The sequence below is a fragment of the Callospermophilus lateralis genome, chromosome 1 (assembly GCF_048772815.1).
Source record: "Callospermophilus lateralis isolate mCalLat2 chromosome 1, mCalLat2.hap1, whole genome shotgun sequence".
In the NCBI taxonomy this organism is placed as follows: domain Eukaryota; kingdom Metazoa; phylum Chordata; class Mammalia; order Rodentia; family Sciuridae; genus Callospermophilus; species Callospermophilus lateralis.
Genome location: NC_135305.1, coordinates 153994960 through 154013766, shown reverse-complemented (window position 1 = coordinate 154013766; position 18807 = coordinate 153994960). Strand labels below are relative to the sequence as shown.

Here is an 18807-nt window from a genome sequence, read left to right as displayed (position 1 = left end):
GGGGCTTTGTGTGCTTTTTTCCTCTATTCTGATAATAACTCCATGTCAGGAGGTCACTGGGGAGAACAGAATGAAACCACCATTTGCAGCACCAGGCATGTAGTCATTAGCTCTTAGTAATGTGTTAAGGACATGTGGCCATTAATCATAGGTTCATAAAACATGATATTGGTTAAGTTGGGGATATGGCATCTTTTTAATTTTTATATTTTTCCTTCTCCTCCTCTAGATGATATGTTTGTTGACCTTCCATTCCCAGATGATATGGACAATGACATTGGCATATTAATGACTGGGAACCTCCATTCCTCTCCCAACTCCTCCCCAGTTCCCTCCCCAGGCTCTCCTTCTGGAATTGGTGTGGGCTCTCACTTCCAGCACAGTCGGGTAAGGGCGATTGGAAGGAGGTTGTTTAAACTACCTGAACCCTCAGGAGAATAATCCTTGTGACATATGATCATCCTTTTACTATGTATACCTTTCTTCCTAATGGTCTAGCTCTCTGTCTGAGAAATAAGAGTGGGAAAATAACTCTCTAGTTCTATTTTGCATAGAAAGCAGGAATTTGAGAGAAATGTATTGTTTATGATGCATAATTTTGTAAAAAGAATGGTCCTACTGCAGATGCAGAATGTTTTTGTGGGTTTGTGTATGTTTCATTTTGTTCTTAGGGTGATGGAGATGAAACCAGGCCAAGCAGCACTCTACTACTGAGCTACAGCCCCAGCCCAAAGTGGGGATTTTAGGCAGTTGTGTTTTAGAAAAAAAAATAGTTTTGTTTGCTTGCTACTTCTCTCTTATTTTAAAAGTATTTTTACTTTTCTCTCAAAATAGTGACTTTCAAGAGGACACAGTCCTGTTTATTTAACACCCACAGTTAAATGTTCATTGAGGAGCACATTGTTAATGGTTGCTTATTTTGCAAGGAGCCTGTCTGTCTTGCTCTTATCTGTAGTTAACCTGCAGGGGTGGCAGGAGCCATCAGGAGGCTGATTTTACAGAAATGTCCAGGTATAGTATTAAGGACAAAACCAAACTTGCGGCTAATTTCATCTTCAATATCCCAGGACTCTTGGAGGCAGATTGACAGTTAAGTTCAAAAGGTGAAGGTTACAATGTTCAAAAGTAAAAAGTTCTGTTAGCTCGTGTTCACATCTAGATGGTTCATGCCTCATCACTATACTGTATTTTTTATTTAAAATGCTATGAGATTAAGAAAAATAGCCATGTTTAATATCTTAGGCTGAACAAGTATAAGCAGCCCAGTGCACACTCATTTTTTTAAGACACAAAAATGGACTTAAAGGAATTAGGTTTCTGTCAGGTGGAACTTGTGTTGCCAAAACTGAAATCATTGAAGGATGGTCAAGAGAATGAAGAGGATTTAAAGCTCAGTTTAGTTGCAGAGCAGGTGAAACCAGGGAAGGATACCTCAGTGTCCCCATGTTACTATCTGTCCCTCTAACTTCTCCTGGAAGGAAGCAATTTTTAAATGTCTTTATTTTCTTTGTAGTTAGTTATTTGCCAGTTGAAAACAACTCGCTTGTTCACAGAAGATTCTTGTAATAAGAACCCTAAACACAAAATTTGTACTGGATGATTTTAAATGAGAATTTCTGCAAATTGTGGAGGCAGCAGACCTGGCAGCTCAGAACATGGACCCTGAGTCTGGAGAAGACAGCTCTGTGCTGCGGCTCTACCGATACCTGCCCTGTGGTCTTGGGCAAGCCTGCTCTGCCTCTCTTAGTCTTAGTTACCTCATCTGTGAGACGGAAATAACAGCATCTGCTTTCCATCCACATTGTCATTCAGTTTATCCAACAGCAAACAACTAATCATTGAAATGTGATATTTTTTTTGTAAGAAACGGAGGTGTGTTGTATTTTTCTCATTTGTTGGAGCCTCAAGCCCTAAAGTCTTTAATTGAATGTCGGGGTTTTTTGTTTGTTTGTTTGTTTGTTTTTTTTGAATGTCGGTTTAAACAGCATAGTTCTGAAGCTAGTCAGGTGGCCTTTTTCAGTTCTAAGCTCCTGCAGCCAGCTGACCTCCATGAGGCTTTTAGCTTTCCCTTTTTCTAAACCAGTGAATACTCTTTGATAACCAATGAAGACATCACAATAGGAAAGCATGTGTTCAAGGTGGCAGTAAGTTTTTATTTTTTAATCCACTCAGAATTGATTCAATTTGATGATGAAGGATCTCTTCCTACCTCAGAACAAATTTATCACCCTAAAATTGCTTGCACTAGAGGCACAGTTTCAGTTCCTAAAGCTAGCTGAAAGAATTAAAGGTGATGAGGACATTGGCTGCAGAAAGGCACAGTGAGCCTCTCACAGAACTCACTATGCCTGCATGTTACTACAAATTACAACACAGCTTTCCCATGAGAGCGTCTCACAGTGGGCAGCCAGTGCTCTCGCTGCCATGTAAACTCTGGTTTGTTGCCTGTTGGAGGTTTGTGGAGCTGCGTGGTCAAGTGCTCGCCTACATTTTTTGTGGTTTCTGGTAAAAAAAAGCCCGTGGACGCAGAGCCGAGCTCAGCTGGCAGAGGCTGCAGTCCTTCCGTTTCAGTTTGTTGCATAATAATTTCATGGAGCAGATTCTTCATTTTGTAGGGAAAAAAGCCAGAGCAAGTAAATCTGGGCTTACTTGACTGATGATCACAGTTTGCTGGCACCTTCTGCCGAACTGTAGTTCTTGTCGGTTGACTGCTGTGCCACAGAGACAGTGCCTTCTCTGTTTACCTGTCTCAGTTACCAGGGGGTTTTGTGTGAGATACCACCAGGCAGGGATTAGTCACCACAGTGTCTGGAGTGAATTGATGAAACTTGATTTTTTTTTAAACTTCATGACAAATGCTGACTGTGCTTTTGGAATCTTGTTTTTCAGAGCCAGGGTGAGCGTCTTCTCTCGAGAGAGGCACCAGAGGAGCTCAAGCAGCAGCCCTTGGCCCTTGGGTATTTTGTGTCAACTGCCAAAGCTGAGAATCTCCCCCAGTGGTTTTGGTCATCATGTCCCCAGGCTCAGAACCAGTGCCCTCTCTTCCTAAAGGTGGGTTTGGCATTGTATTTGAAGTTTGTGAGGAGTGAGTGATCCATGCTCAGATTCACTTTTGATTAGAAATTTCTGTCTCAGGCACCATAGTCCTTTTCTTTTCTGTTTCTCTCATCTCACTTCTACTCCAAGGATATTTTCGTCATGATCACAAAGAAATGAGTCCACAATAATCTTAGTAGTATACTTTGTTGGGACCTGAAGGATAAAGGTAGGAGGGACATGTAGTTCAGCTTGACAGTCCTTCTCCAGGTCCATATTGCATGGCTCCAAGTGAAGGTATTAGTAACTAGTTGTCCTCTTCCTCCTGCCATGAACTGTCAACATTCTTCATTAGAGAAGGGCCAGAGTTTGCTTTTTAAAAACAAAACAAAACAACAAAACCCCTCACATTATAGATCTAAACCAAAAGATCTCCTATTTGCCGATGCTATGAAAGAACAAATGAAATCAGCTACTTGCCCACAGGTTGGCAAGAATACAAAGGTCTGACAGTATTTCTTTCTGGGACCTTGGGGAGAAGGCCTTAGTGTAAAGACTGAATGGCAGCAGCCCTTCAGATTTCCCTTGTGGTACCACAGTTGTATCTCTACAAATCTTTCCCAAAGATACTTTGGCAAAAATTACAAAAACATACATAAAAGATTAAAAAAGAACCTAGATTCCCATCAGTAAAGGGGCTGATTGGATCAGCTGTCGTGTACCCCTGCTGTGGGGTATCAGTTATCCTTAACAAAATGAGGACGGCTTCTGCTTGATCATCCCAAGTTGTAGATTACCGCAGCACACACACATACTTGCTTATATTCTCACAAAGAAACAATGGGAGGTTAAATCACAAACTTAACAACCCAATTTTCTTTTCCTAATGACTTTAACATGCAATCAAGAAATAAGATTTAAAAAAAAAACTACACATAAAAAATCTATGTTGTTTTTATTTTGAATTAGAATTATTAGTGTTGAATCTAGATTTATTTATTTGTTTTTCCTGTCTAAAATAGCATGCAGAGTTTTTAGCTGTGTCTACTGAAAAAGCTTACAAGCAGTGACCACTTGGCAACGGTGGACACCTCTATTGTCAGGATTATGGTGCCAAATACTATCTGTAATTGAGAAGACCCAGGGCTCCCTAAAAAATGACTGATTGCAGGTCTGCAGTAAGAAGTATTGAAGATGTGCCTGGCACTTCATGTCACCCGTACACGTTTTTAAGGTCATACCAAAGGCCCCAGGAACCAACTTGCAGTGTAATCACTAAGGCAAGAGTAGGACAGTGAGATCATTAGAAAGAATAATAGTAGTAGTAAATTGAAGTAAATCCTTGAATTCATAGTTGTAGTGGAAAAAAAAAAACAATAAAAATATATAGTAGTCACCTTTCGTAGCTATTAGAGCTTCATCTTGTTAGTTTGAAAACTGAAAATAAAGGGAAAGAATCAAGTATTCATATATTACCTTTAAATATTATATTTTTTTAGTTATTTAATAAAGTAAACCATCCTAAATCCATTAGGTGACAAACTGATGTGCACCTTTATAATGGCTAGAGTGTACTGGTACCACCTGACCCCGTGAGCGTAGTACTCCAAGCAAGACAACCAACGTTAGATGCCTTTTGATGTGATCTGATTATAAGGATACAGCCCCAGCTATGAAGTATACTTGCTTGCCAGTCCCAGAAATGATTGAGCCCTCTGGATCCAACTATGTTTTATGCAAAATCTGGAAAATAGAAGAATATGTTATAAAGAACCACCAAGATAGAAACCAGCCACATCTGGACTGTGGGGCCTTTTACAGATTAAGTCCTTAAGAGGCCCATGACTTAATCATTTGCAATGTAGAGACAGGTTGGCTCATTATTGAAAGGAAAAAAAAAAACATTTTTGAGATTATCAGAGAAAATTGTGCATGGGTTGAGTATTGATGATATTAAAGAATCATTGTTAATTTTTCCTGTGTATGATATTACTCTTTTTTATTAAAAAAAGGTTTTATCAGTTAGAAACACCTACTCAGTTATTTGTGCAAAATGATACAACATTTAGGTTTTGTTTTAAGATAAACAAAGGGAAATTTTATTTTAAAATAAACACAAGGGGAAATTTTCTAACTCAAAAAGTGACAAATAGTGGCAATTGTGATATGGGCACATGGGACCTTATTATACTGTTTTTTTTTTTTTGTGGATGTTTGACTATTTCTAGAAAGAAACTGTGGTGGATGAAACAATAAAAAGAACCCTAGAAGTTTGCTTTGTTTTCCCCTCTAACATATGAACTTATTTGTGACCACACTGGGGGGCTACTGAGCAGCTTAGATTTCGCAGATATAAAGCAACCTGCACTTCTACAAACTCCCTGCTTGGGCAGCGGGGGTCTCCCTCTTCTGCACTGTGGTTGTCTGGACCTGGAAGGTGATGATATTTGCTCTTTCTCCAGGCTTCTCTACATCACCATATCTCTGTAGCACAGTCGGACGAACTTCTCCCTGCCAGGAATTCTCAACGGGTTCCACACCCTCTGGACTCCAAGACCACATCTGATGTTTTAAGGTAGATTCCAACCCAGGCAGCATAGTTTGAAATGATGATGCTCCTTTGCTCTTGTATTCTAAGTTGTTTTAATTTGTGATGTTCTTGGAGAAGATGCTGCCCTTAGTGCAGTGCACCAGTGTCTGGTTACCCAGTGTGAGCTGCTGTCCCCCATATGTTGGGACAGGCAGTGTAGTATACTTTGTCCACTTAGATAGTTTGTGTGCGATTACAGCTGCTCTGCTTCCTGTTCACAGAAGGCATTTCATGATGAGGAAGAAGAGGTCAGTTTTCAGGGGATGGGAATAGTTAGAAGCTTTTGTCTGAAATTAAGAAGTGCTTTGTGTTGAAAAAATTTTTGACTCTCTAACATGGATTTCATAAATAAAATTGACTAGAACATACATTCCGCAGTTAGAAACTTTATCCCAGAAATGTGTATTAATTCTCTTACACAGTCTTTAGCAATTTGTATAATCATAATTTTTAGTGGCATTAATTTTAATAATTAAATAATTAAAATTAAATAATTAAGATATTAATAAATTTGTATTATATAATATCTTCTGTTTGACTCAGTAAATCCAAAGTATTCATCTGTAATTGATACAAGACATTGCAATCTTTTTAAACTACTGGGTCCTTGAACTGTGTATTTTATGCTTATAGTACATTTCACTTCAGACTTGGCTCATCTCATTGCTTAGTGTCCACTTGTGGCCAGTGGCTACCGTAGGGAAAAGTACAGGTCTAGCAGAAGAGGGGACCATGAGTCAAGGACCATGTGAATGCGCCTGGGGCAAGATGAAGAGTACCTTGAAGGCTTTCTGCCCCAGGATCTGGCTGTTACAACTTGAGAGCCGCCTGGCCTTCCTTCTGGCTCCTGCCCTCACCCATGTCTTCTCTTTGGCAGGTTTGTTTTGGAGCAGTACAACGCACTGTCCTGGCTCACGTGCAATCCAGCCACCCAGGACCGTACTTCCTGCCTTCCCGTCCACTTTGTGGTGCTCACTCAGTTGTACAATGCCATCATGAATATACTTTAATTGGAAAGCACTTGTTCTCTCTGGCTCAGTTTCTTCTCCCGCAGCCTGGGTCTGAGGAACCTGCTATACTTTGCAAATAGCCCACATCCTTTTCTTCAGACCAGTCTCCACAGTCCCGCACTGTGAAGCCCTCAGCAGGCACATGTTCATTCTGCAGTGCTCATGACCACAGCGACTCCTTGACACTTCTTTCATGGACCTGGGAACTTCCATAAGCAGTGACTTTCAGCCAATGTGTGGTGTGTGCAGCTCCCCCCCCCCCAGCCACTGGTCCACAGGAAGTAGTGGTTGCCAGTGGCTTTTAAGAGGGAAACAGAAGAGACAGTGTCCTTTTGCACAAGAGTCTGTGTTTTCAGCCTCTGTTTAAAAATGAGGGCCACAGAGCCCTTTGGATGAAATCCTCTTGTTTTTGATGTATGGCCTGTGGGTTATCTGAACTCCATTCTCTGGGACTTTTTAAAAATAACCAGCTCAAGTACATGATTTCAAACCGGGGTCTCCGTCTCCCAAACGCTCCCATCCAGATTGGCATGAATGCTTTGGTTGACTTCATACCTGTGTGTAGATTTGAAAGGTCTGGAGACTGCTTCATTTTATTTATTTTAAGTTGTTTTGGTCATTTGTTTTTGTGACTTTCTTTTCACTTTTTGATTCTTGAGGACCAGGTACAGTAGCTGAAAACCCAACTCAGATCCACCATAGGATTCTTTGACTACATACCTCTGTCCTAGAAACCGGAAAAAGAGTGAAAACAAATCGGGGAGACCATGCCTAAAATGTCATGTGTTCATGACCACCCAGCAGTAGATCTTGTTAAGAACACACTGGGTTTTAGGAATTCTGCCACGCTCAGTGCGCAGCCCGCATTGCGTGAAGGATGACACTTTTACACCAAGGCAGTCGAGCTCTGTCCAGAGCCGTGGAGGCAAGTACCTTAACTAGTTTTATATAGTCACAATGGAAATATATTTTCTAGTGAATTCTTATTGAAAGCCAGTTCTCTCCTCTCATTAGAGCAAAAGGGACTCATGTACATATCACAGTGGAAAGTGTTTGCTCATAAAATCAGTTATAAATATGGTGAATATTTTCTGGACCATAGGAATATTATTTCAAAGAAATATTACAACTTAACCATTAAATTAGTACTTGAAGTTGAACCTTCATGGTGGGACTTTTTTTTTTTTTTTAAAAAAATGCCTTTTTAAAGCATTAATGGCTAATTGAAGTATTTTATGACTCCTCCTTCCAGGCCCAGAGGGTTGTCTTTGAGACCCTGTTTCTAACCCTTGTGTTGCTGTGTGTTTCTGTCTGAGGGCGGTAGCGGGCATGGACCGGCCTCCCGGAGCCACTTTGACCAGGCCTTGAGCTCTTGTCATCTGTGGAGAGAATCATGCAGATTTTAAAAGTTCTTCCAGGAGACTTCCATGTCCTGGTTATTAACAAAAAACAAAAAAACGAAAAAAAAAAAAGGAAAAAATGTAATAATTGATATGATTTTGTAAAAGTATTTTTCTTGAAATAATCTAACGTTTAAAACATTATATTAAAAAAAGTTGTGTGGTGGGAATGTGAAAGCAGAGAAATAACTTGTAAATGGATAATTTTGTTCTCTGTGCCACCAATTGAAGGGGGGAGGGGTCGACTTTCGCAATGTATAGGTTAAAAAAATCTGATATATCAAACCATTTGTATCTAATGTGTACAGTGTAAAATTGACTTTAAAAATATTGCAGTGCTATTTTTTCTTAATCAGAAAGGAAAATTCTCAAGGCCTTTTGAAGAGCATAAGATGATGAAGATTGTAAACTTGTATAAAATTATCTTGGTGAGAAGACACATTGTAAAGTAGATATTTGTAATCTTTTACCACTTTGGGGTTGCTTTTTTTCCCAGAATTCATCAGAACTCTGAATTTTTTTTTTTAATGGGCTGTTTTTAATGCAGGGGCTTTTCTTCCCTAGAAACCCAATTCTAAGCAGAAAAAGAAAAAAAAAAGCAAAAAAAAAAAAAAAAAAAAACCAACAAAAATTTTAAAAAGGCAGCAAAGGGTAGTTTTCATCTGGTGTCTTTTATTTAAGTTTTTTAAGTTAAGAAAAGCTGGTGACATATTTATACGTTTTTGTGCAAAAATAAATGAATGGCAATAGATTTTAAAAAAATCTTATTATGTACTTCTGTGTGAAAAAGTCTGTATAATATTTCCCTTAAATATGCATTATTTTACTTGTGAGTTTTTTTACTGAATTAATCTGAAATGTACAAGCCCTGGATTTGCTACAGAGTGAAAAGTTATTTTATTTTTTTTTATTTTTAATTTTGGAAATTCTGCAGAAATCAGAACTCTTAACCATGGTTTGAACTAAAAAGGGGCAGTGGGGAGGGGAGAAGGGTGGGATTGTCCAGCATGCTTGTATGTATATTTCAGAAACTTTTTTAAATGTAAAAGCTGTACATTTCTGGGAAGTTCTGAATTTCTTTTTGTTTTCTTTTTTCCTTCAAGCATTTTGCAGTGAGCTTCTTTTATATATAGCAAACAATTTGAAAGAATACAAAAATATGTGAAGTTCATTTAAAAAAAAGACTACAGTATAGCGCTGGTACAGTACACTAAAAGACTTTGATAAAAAGAAACAATAATAAAAGGCCTCCATTTTAAATGTCATTCATATATACCTTGTGGATGAGAGCTATATACTTTTACACACTTTTTTAGAGGAATAAATTATTGAATTACTGAAACTTTGAGTGGCTGTTTTCCCTCCCATCCTGCCTTTGTAATGAAATTATCCACACCTGTCCAAAAGGTGTATTTACTATGGATTGAACATAGAATTTACTGCTCTAATCACACTGGCAGCTGTTCTGAAATGGTGTTCTTGTATTCCCGTCATAAGTGCATTCCTAGATCAGTTTCTAGACGCGAATACATGCACACAGCCTTGAACTAGGAGCCCTGGAGTTTAAGTCCCTAACCGTTTTGAGTAAGTCAGGTCTCACAGTGTTTCAGGCTATAAGATCTTGACCAATCCCAGAACAAATTACAAGACTATGTTCATATTCTACCGCCTTTCTTTTCACAGTCCCAGCCAGTTTCTTTTTGATTTTCCTTGGAGATAGCAGCAATGTCTCTCTTGCTGTTTTGCTTATTTGCAGACTGGTGACAGTAGCTTGCCATCTGGCACACCACACACAGGCAAATCCCTTGTTGACTGCATACCGTACTCTCTGTTGCTCTTTCCTCTTTTGGTCCATCCATTAGGAAAAACCACTCATTCTAGAAGGGGTTTATTCCCTATCATGCCCTGGTGGCGTCTCTCACTGAAAATGGATAAGCCCCAGGAGTTGGCATAACTTAAAGTTGGCAGAGCATTGTCTAAATTTAGAAAACCATTGAGACAAGTCAGCCCCCATTATTTCTTCCATAACCGAGGGACAAGGGACATCCTGTGAGAAATACTTTGCAAACTAAAAAGCGGTTCACGTTGTGATAGTAACATTGAAGAAAGAGAAAAAACGAGGCCAAAGTTTTGGTTAGAAGATAGTGCTCGTCTCCATCTCTTCCGATCACCACTGCCTTATACGTATAGTTCTGTGCAGTGTTTGCAATACTGCTTGCCAAAAGAATCCCTAAAGAACCACACATTTCCCAGATCCTATGTAATCTGGTCAGATGATTCTTGTGTCATCTGAATAATCAGAATTAGGTGATATTTTTATAAGTATTCATTAGCTTGGATACTTGGCTCATAGGTTGGCTAGTGCTTTACCCGGCAGTTAGTGTTGGTTCTATTTATAGTGGAAGGTTTTCACAACTACCACTGTCTGCCCCGATTCAGCAACTATAACCAGATCTCTCTGAGGTAGGAAAAGTTATTTGTTGAATGCAGCAACATTTTGAAAGTTAGACATAATTTTGAGCTGGTGCATGAGGAACCAGCAGTGTCTGGCCGGGTCCAGTGCTCAGGCTCTGCTTCACATAGTCCATCCGCTCCAACCCGGGGGTGGCATACTTATGTTCCTGTTCTTTGGGAAATCATGGGGCAAGGGATTTGTTTCCAACTCCTATTAAAGAGCCAATAAAAAATCATTTCAGTTCAGTTTGTCAGTAGAAAATTTTAAAAGCAGACTTCTAAGACCCACTCCTGAGGCCCAGGCCACATGACCGAAAACTGTCTTTGTTGCTTGTCATGGATACAATTCAAGCCACTCTTTAAAAAAGCACATAACTTTGGCTTTTGGATTCACCACATGCTAGAATCCTATCAAGATGTGATTTTAACGTATTACCATGTTTTCTTGGTGTTAAGTGATGCTCTTGTTTATATCCCCTTGACAAAAAGATCACTCTAACAGTAACTATTTCATAGAAAATTCCCTTGTGCTAGGTAATCACAGGGATGCCATGTTTGCCCAGGGCATCCAGCTCTGCTTGGAACCACATGTACCCAGCCTTCCTTCCCTGGGCTTAAAACTCCAGGTCAAGTTTTAAAAGATATTTTTTTGCCACTTACTGCTTCTGGCTAGATCTCTGAAGTAAGGAAGCAGGTGAGAAAGAAGATGAGGAAGTGAGTCTGACCTCAGCAAGGAGGCTGTGTAAGACTCATTTCCTGCAGACATGTTATTTTCCCCATGAGTTTAAGTTACCTTGAGATGGGAAGACCCAAGGACAGACACTGGGGATAGTCCCACTTTTTTCTCCCCCAACAAGCAGGGAAGTGAGAAAAGCATGTTATGTTTTAATAATCTGCTAAAACAGCATGGTCTGGGCTGTTATTGACAGAGGTTAGACCAAGTCTGTCCCAGAGTGCACGGGAAGTCCCCCATCATTCACAACAGGCAGATGGGATCGACAGAGACCCTATTTTAAGCCTTTGTTAGCTTGCCAGTGGATTAGGCATGTTTCAATCTACCCGTTTCACAAAGCCAGGCAATAGGAAAACTGGCCGCCATAGGCGAAGACCAGAAGCTCTGAGGGGAAAAAGTTCTCACACAAGGAAATGTTTGCTTTGTAGGGAAAATCAACTTAATTTAACATGTAAAATAGCAATTGTTGTCTTATTTAATTTGAGCTTGAACGTTTTTCATTAAGCATTTTCAAATTAGCTCTCTTATTTAAATCATATTTTATTCACTTAGGGCTCTTGATGTTCTTAGTAATTTATATGCTTTATTTACATGATTAATTTCCTGTCTGATCCTTTTAAGAATGTGGTTTTTTAATTATAGAGGAAGGAGACAATGTGGATGTAGTTTTACACACACATCAATATTTTTTGTAGGTATTTCTTGTATCACTGCCAAGTTGAAAAAGTTTTACCAAGTGTAGGGGTTGACATATTTGCTTCACAAGATAAGCCAGTGAACTTACTGTCCATAGTTTATGACATTGGAGAGGTGTTATTTTACATGACAGTGTCTTTATGTTGGCCCAGGACTGGATGTGGCTTAGGAGTTAGGCACCCAGGAAGTATTAGTGAAATACTGGTGAAGCTGTTCAGCGATCAGAACTATTTGCACCTCAAAAATAGGAAACAATTTACTGGCAAATTCATCAGATTCTGACCAGATTCTGCTGCTTTTGGAGGAAACAATTTGGAAAAATTCAGAAATTTATTTTTCTTTTTCTGTTGATTTGTTTTCTATTTCTTCTGTCAACTTTATTAATTTAGAATTTTACAAGGAAAAAGTTGAGTTTTCCTCAAGTATTACTATGCAATTGTGCCGAATACTCCCTGAATTTTGAACCTGTGGGTTTTGGTGAAGTGTCCTCTTTCTCATTTCTGACAATATTTATGCATTTTCTTTCTTGATGGATATTTTTCCTAGCAGTTGCCTATTTTTAGATTTATATTCCACCCCCCCCACCCCCCCCACCCCCCCGCCCAAAGAAACAGCTCATGGATTTGACAGTTCTGCTGTTTTCATTCTGGCTTTTGTCTTGCTATTTTTTCCCCCCTGGTTTCCTTGAGAGTTTTGTTTCATGTTCCTTGAATTTTAATTGTCTGCTTAGTTAATTTAATTTCACTTTTGATAATATCAGCATTTATAGCCTGGGGGCTCTGGAAGTGTGAGGCCCTCCACAAATCATATACAGAATTCTTCACATTCTTGCATTTTCTAGAGAGAGAAAATGTCTGTGTCAGGTTCTCAGAGATGCCATAAAAGGTATAGAGATTATTGATGTGACCTTAAGTTTAAGTTGATTACATCCTAGAAGTTTTGATGTTTTAATGGTCTCATTTTATGTTTACACCCTTGATTTTTTTTATTTCTATTTTGTTCTGCTTTTTTTTTTTTTTAAGAGTTCTTTTGGAGTTTAAAGTAAAAAGTCTGTCATACTAGAATATTTATTCTCTTATTCCCATGTAACCTAGTAGTGATCTGTTTTGGCAAATATTCTCTGAAACCTTCAAAACAAGGTATGTTCTATTGGACAGTGTTGTTCGACAGAAATGTAATGTGAGCCATAAATGTAATTTTATATTTTCTAGTAGCCATATTAAAACAGCCAAAAGAAACGGGGGAAGTTAATTTTAACAAACATTTTACTTCAACAACATGTTCAAATATTTGAACATAACACCAGTATAAAAATTATCAATGCATGAGTTTGCATTCTTGCAAATTCAGTTTGAAATTTACAGCACATTTACATTGGGATGTTAAATTCTCAGTGATTAGAGTAAAATGTAATTCTACCAAAACAAAAGTTGAGTTTAGGAAAAAAAAAATTACATGGCTTCAGTTTTTTTAGACTCAAATTTTAACAAATGCAATTGACTAATTAGTTCCTCAGTTCATACACACATTTCCAAATGCTCAGCAGCCATGTGGGGATAATGGCTACACATTGGACAGTACAGCTAGACGAAAGATTTTATATCAGTGAATTCTGAGTATATTTTCCATATCTCTGTGCCCGCGTGGACTCGAGCTCTGTCACGGGCGGATGGCAGGAGTCAGCATATCCCACTGCAAGTTTGGGCTGTCCTCTCTCCCCTTTGTACTTCATTATTGGTGCATAAAGGTTTAATGATGTATCTCTGTTAATGTTTATCTCTGTATAATGACCCTTTGTTTGCATTATACTTTTTGCTTTAAATTATCCTTTGCTATTAATATTGCCATCCCTCTTTCCTTTGATTAGAATTCCAGTATTATATTTTTGACCAACCATTTATTTTCAGCCTCTGTCATGTTGTGTTAGGCGTATTTCTTTATACAAGTTGTTGCATTTTATTTCTTAAAATTTTTATTTGAATAGGGTAATTTCTACCATTTGCATTTTCTGTTCTGTGTTACACTTTGACTTGTCAGCCAATTTTTATAAATACACACATATTTATTTGCTTCCTTTTACTCTTCAGTTTTGCTTTTTTGTGTGGGTATGGACTCCGCTATTTGCTTTTTTTCTTTTAAAGCATTTTGAAAAGAAACCTCCATTTCCTAATTTTGTTAATGATGACCTTGGAGCATCTGCAAACGTTCACAAGCTCTTCTCATCCCTCTTGTGCCCACCTGCTCCCTCAGGGGTGTGGGTGTGAACTCACACGCTGCCATGCACATGGGGGACCTGCCCACCACAGCAGAGGTCTGTCCTCCTGCTCCTTGGACATTCCTTCTGTGTTAGGCAGCTCCCCTCGTCACAGGCTTCAACAAATGTGGAAGCCACCTTCACCCAGGGTGTGCCTCACTGCCCAGTCCCTCTGTTCGTGATGCACAGAGCCACCATGTGTTTGTAGAACAAATCTGTCAATGGCCAGCAGGTACCACGTGCCTCGGGTGGCCCGGGATGGGTTTGAAGAGATCAGGAACCCCATTCTAATCTCGTCCTAGGGGCAGGAAGTTGGCCGTGGGTGGAGTCAGCATGGATGGGCTTGCGCTGCCCAGCCAGCCCAGTGAGGACATGCTGCCTGTCTGCTTGAATGCGTCCCTATCCTGCTCCACCCTTCGCCCCATATCCAGTTCTGTCCCTGCTAAGCCTGTCTAAGTCTGTCACATCTGCCGCTGACTGACAGACGCTGTTCACTTGATTCTTTGGGACACCTCTTGGCAACACCTTAACCCTTGGTCTCCTGGAACTGGTGAGCCTCAGGCTCCAGGCCACCCTGGACTCTGACCCAGGGAGCAGGGCAGGGCTGGGGGTCCGCGTTGACTGGCCGCCCCCAGTGGCCCGCACTCTGGGAACTGGGGGACACCATGAGCAGGGAGTGGTGAAAGGAGCCTCCCTGCGTCTGGCCACGTGAACATGGGATGGTCCTTCTGTTGGAGGAGCCCGTCCTTCCCAGGCCTCCAGGCCTCCAGGCCTCCAGCTGTAAATTCTGTGTTCCCACTCGCCTCCCAGAGGCCTCGCCCAAAGCGGCCACTCGGCACAGCTCGAGCTCCTCCTCCAAACCCTTCTCATCCCCAAACAACTCCTCCGCTCACCCCGCCCTGTCCCTCAGCGATTCTGCCTTCTGAGGGGCATCGGTCTCCTCTGGCCACAGGAAAGACCCGGCCCCCCGCCCCCACCAGCCTCGCACTGGCAGAGGCAGGACACCCGGGTCCAGCCTGTGTGGGAGCCACCGGCCTGGGGCTGCCATAGCCTGCTCCCTGAAGCTTCTGGGGAAGGGATCATTGGATGAGACCCGCAGGACCCATGGGAGGTGGTGTTCGGGGTGGGCAGGGAGGCTGCTGCAGATGGGGCCACAGCCCCCCAGAAATCCAGGGGCTGGAGGAGCTGCGGGTCAGGTGGCAGCAGAGAAGGAGAACCAGAGGTTGTAAGCAGGGCCAGTTCAGAATGTGATGCCTGGCCAGACTCCTGGGTGGCAGGGAGCCTCACAAAGCTGCTAGAGAGCAGAGGGACAGTCCTCTCATGGCTGTGCGGAGAGAGTGGACATGGAGGCAGAGGAACATGGGCCCGTGGCTGGAGCGCACCGAAAGCAACCTGCAGACCATCTGGGCCCACCAGGTAGGTGCGGGCGAGGAGGCCGTCAAGGGCACAGAGGTTCCTGGCTCTAGCTTCTAGAGGAACCCGACAGACATTAGTGACTGCAGAGGACAGGCTGTGGTGCTAGAGGAGAAAGGAAGGAAGCAGGGAGCCCGAGCTGGCAGGGGCAGGGGTGTTGGCGCTGGGCTTGGCAGGGGAGCTGAGCAGACCCTGCCAGGAGGGCCAGCGCCCTGCAGGAAGGCCTCCGTGGGGGACAGCTTTGGCTGGTGGCTCTTTGTTTCTTATCAAGGAAGAGGGTATTCAGTGACACGCAGGGCAGGAGGTTCCAGAAGGTCACGCAGCCTTGGTGCTGACGGGGCACGAGAACCAGTGAGGGCATGACAGGCCTGATGCTATTAATTGGTGGAATGAACTGGCCTGGTTCCCTTGCCCTGGGGAGGGGACACGAGAAGTGGCTCCCTCCACTCCCCTGCCCCAGCTTGAGAATACGATCAGACAGCGGGGGGCCCAGGACAGCGGGGACCCAGGGAAAGATGCCTCTGGCTGCTCCTTCTTTGGGGCTTTGTTCTGTAGCCTGACGTGGCCCTGGGCATAGGCTGCAAGGTGGCAGGTTCTCACCTCCAGGGGTGGCAGAAGGGACCTGAGCATGCACCTCAGAGCACAAGAAGCCAGGGCTCAGCAACCCCTGGCCTTGCTAACAAGGTACCTTTGTCTGGAATGTTCCTCAGCACCACTCAGAAACCAAGGGGCAGCTGAGGGCTGGTCCCACCCAAACCCTTCCATCCCTGTGAGGTCTCCCATCAGGCCTGACCTGGGTTCTGTCCAGGTCTTACAGATCCAGGACCCTAAGGACTAAGGACTCTTGCAGGATTCCAGCTGCCCCAGGAGGGAACTCAGGTGTCCTTGTGTCGTCCTGGATGATGCTTTCATTGCCAAACCCTCTGAAGCCTACTGCTAGGTACCTCACTGTCCATCACCGGCCCCTTCCCTGGCTCACAGCACCTCCTGGCTCTCCCCAGGGTCTCTGCCTACCACTCGCCTTTCTGTCCAACCTCAGCTCCCAGTGGCTGCATGAAGTCCAGTGTCCCCCACCAGAAACACAAGGCTCATCCTGGCCTGGTCTCGAGCAGCCCCCCCGGGCTCCTCTCCCAAATTCCACTAGGAGGTGCCTCATCATCTGCCAGGCCAGGCCAGCAAGGTGGGCACCCCTTCTTCCTGGGGACAGTGGAGGAAGCAAGAGGCATCACTGAGAAATTCTTACAGGAAAGTCCAGTGGTGACAAACTGTTGCCACCTCTGTCCCTTGAGGTGCTCCACCAGGCAGCGCCTCCTCTCTCCTGTGGTGTTCTGTCCGGGGGTGGCCAGCTGAGTGAGTGACACACATTCTCTCCACAGGGTCCTCGGTCCACCCCAGTCCCCACTGAGAGGGGCTTTAGGCCTCAGGCCGCAGAAGCAGTGACCTCAGGGGCTTCAGCTTGCTGGGTTTGCTTGTCTGACCAGCGTCCAGGGAGCGGCCGTCCCTGGGGACAAGCAGAAAGTGGCTTTGCCCAGAGAACCCGACCTGCCCTGGTCCCAGAGCACACAGGACAAAGCCAGGGTCCTTCACAACCACAGGACCTGGACTTGCTCTCGTTGTTCCCTTAATTTGGCGAGGTCTGGGGGAACAGAAAAGGGGCACTGTGTCCCCTTTTCTTTAAGGGCAGTACAGGAGGGTTGCAGGTTTGCTTCTGTCCCCCACACTCTGCGGCACACTCCAAGCTGGCTGGGGAAGTGGGGGAGACCTGCTCTTCATGGAGCACACATTTCAGATTCTCGGTGGTGAGTGTCTGACAATAGTCCATCTCGGCCCAGAGAGGGCAAGCAAGTTGTCTAAGGCAACAGAGTGGGGCGGGGATAGAATTGGTCCAAACAGGACAGAGGACGCCCCTGAGGCTTGTGCAGGGAAGCAAGCGTGAGAAACGCCTGAGTTGCTTTTCTGGTCTCTACTGCAGACCCAAACCCCACTTTGCAGGAAGACAGGCCTGGAAAATCCCCTCTGCACAACCTTCTCGCCCGTCTCAATGCAGGTTAGTAAAGACTCTGGCCTTTGCACCTCTGGGGAGCATCCCTAGCTTGGGGCTGGCCTTCCTGACCCTGCTGGCCCTCCCACAGTGGCTGGCACCCCATGTCACTACCCCCACTGGTGAGTGGAGCTGGCCACACTGCCAGCCCCACCTCTGCTGCTCATCCCAGCCCTCAGTGGTCACCTCCTCCCCCTCCAAACCTAGGATCACCAGGCACATGGGGTTTGGACCTGTAGCCCTCATTGCTCTGTCCCCAAGAGCCTGGCATCTGTTGGGTCCGTGGGTGAATTGGTGGGCCTCATCCTCAGTCCTGAGACCAGGGCCCTCTTTATGGAGGAGGGCCCCTGCCCGACCCATGGTCTACCCGCCCGTGGCCTAGGACAGACTTGCCTGTTTTATGTGTCCTTTATGGGTCCTAATCCCCCTCTCCCTGGAACAGGACCCATAAAGACAGGGACGGGATCCCCAGCATGTAGACCAGGACCTTCCTCTTTTGGAAGAGAGCCCACCAATGTGTATTTTTCTTCTTGAGATTTTTTTGTAGTTGTAGGTGGACAGAATGCCTGAATTTTATTTGTTTATTTTTATGTGGTGCTGAGGATGGAACCCAGTGCCTCATGCATGCTGGGCAAGTGCTCTGCCACTCAGCCCCAGCCCTAGCCCCCAATATGTATTTTTAAAATTTTTTCCTTTGAAGTAATTCTAGACTTTTTTTTTTAATGCAACAGCAGTTTGCTGAGTCCTGTATCCCTCCTTCATCTTCCCCTGAGGTTGACATTCTACCTCTTCACAGGACAGGAACTGAACCAAGGCTTGAGCCTCAGAGCCTCCACCCCATAGCCCCACTTGGATTGTGCATGTTGCCCCACCAACGTCCTGTCCACACACCAACTTAGGATCCCAGTGTCTCACTCTCCTAGTGTCTCCTTCATTACCTCTGATCTGTGGCTATGCCTCTGTCTTCCCTTGTTCTCTGTGAACTTTGGACCATTCAGTTATTTTATCATAATTTGGTGCCTCCATTTGGGCTGGTCTGATATTTTCTCTTGGTTAAACTGTTGTTATACATTTGGGGCCTAGAACATCACTTAAGATACGCACCTCTCTCAGTGTCCTGAGGTTTCTGGGTCATCACAGGCGATGTTCACCTTGATCCCTGGGTTAGGGTAGCATCCTC

The 18807-nt window shown here is 43.4% G+C and overlaps 1 protein-coding gene across 3 annotated transcripts in view; it reads left to right on the top strand.

Moving 5' to 3' along the window:
- Positions 1-13998, top strand: part of Med13l (mediator complex subunit 13L) — a 309479-nt gene extending 295481 nt beyond the window's left edge. For all 3 annotated transcript variants that reach the window (XM_076855405.2, XM_076855448.2, XM_076855371.2), the window contains exons 28-31: positions 230-387; positions 2890-3051; positions 5499-5611; positions 6504-13998. In XM_076855405.2, the coding sequence (XP_076711520.2) occupies positions 230-387; positions 2890-3051; positions 5499-5611; positions 6504-6636 (566 nt within the window). In that variant the 3' untranslated portion in view covers positions 6637-13998. The remainder of the gene's footprint in view (positions 1-229; positions 388-2889; positions 3052-5498; positions 5612-6503) is intronic.
- The last annotated feature ends 4809 nt before the right edge of the window (positions 13999-18807 follow it).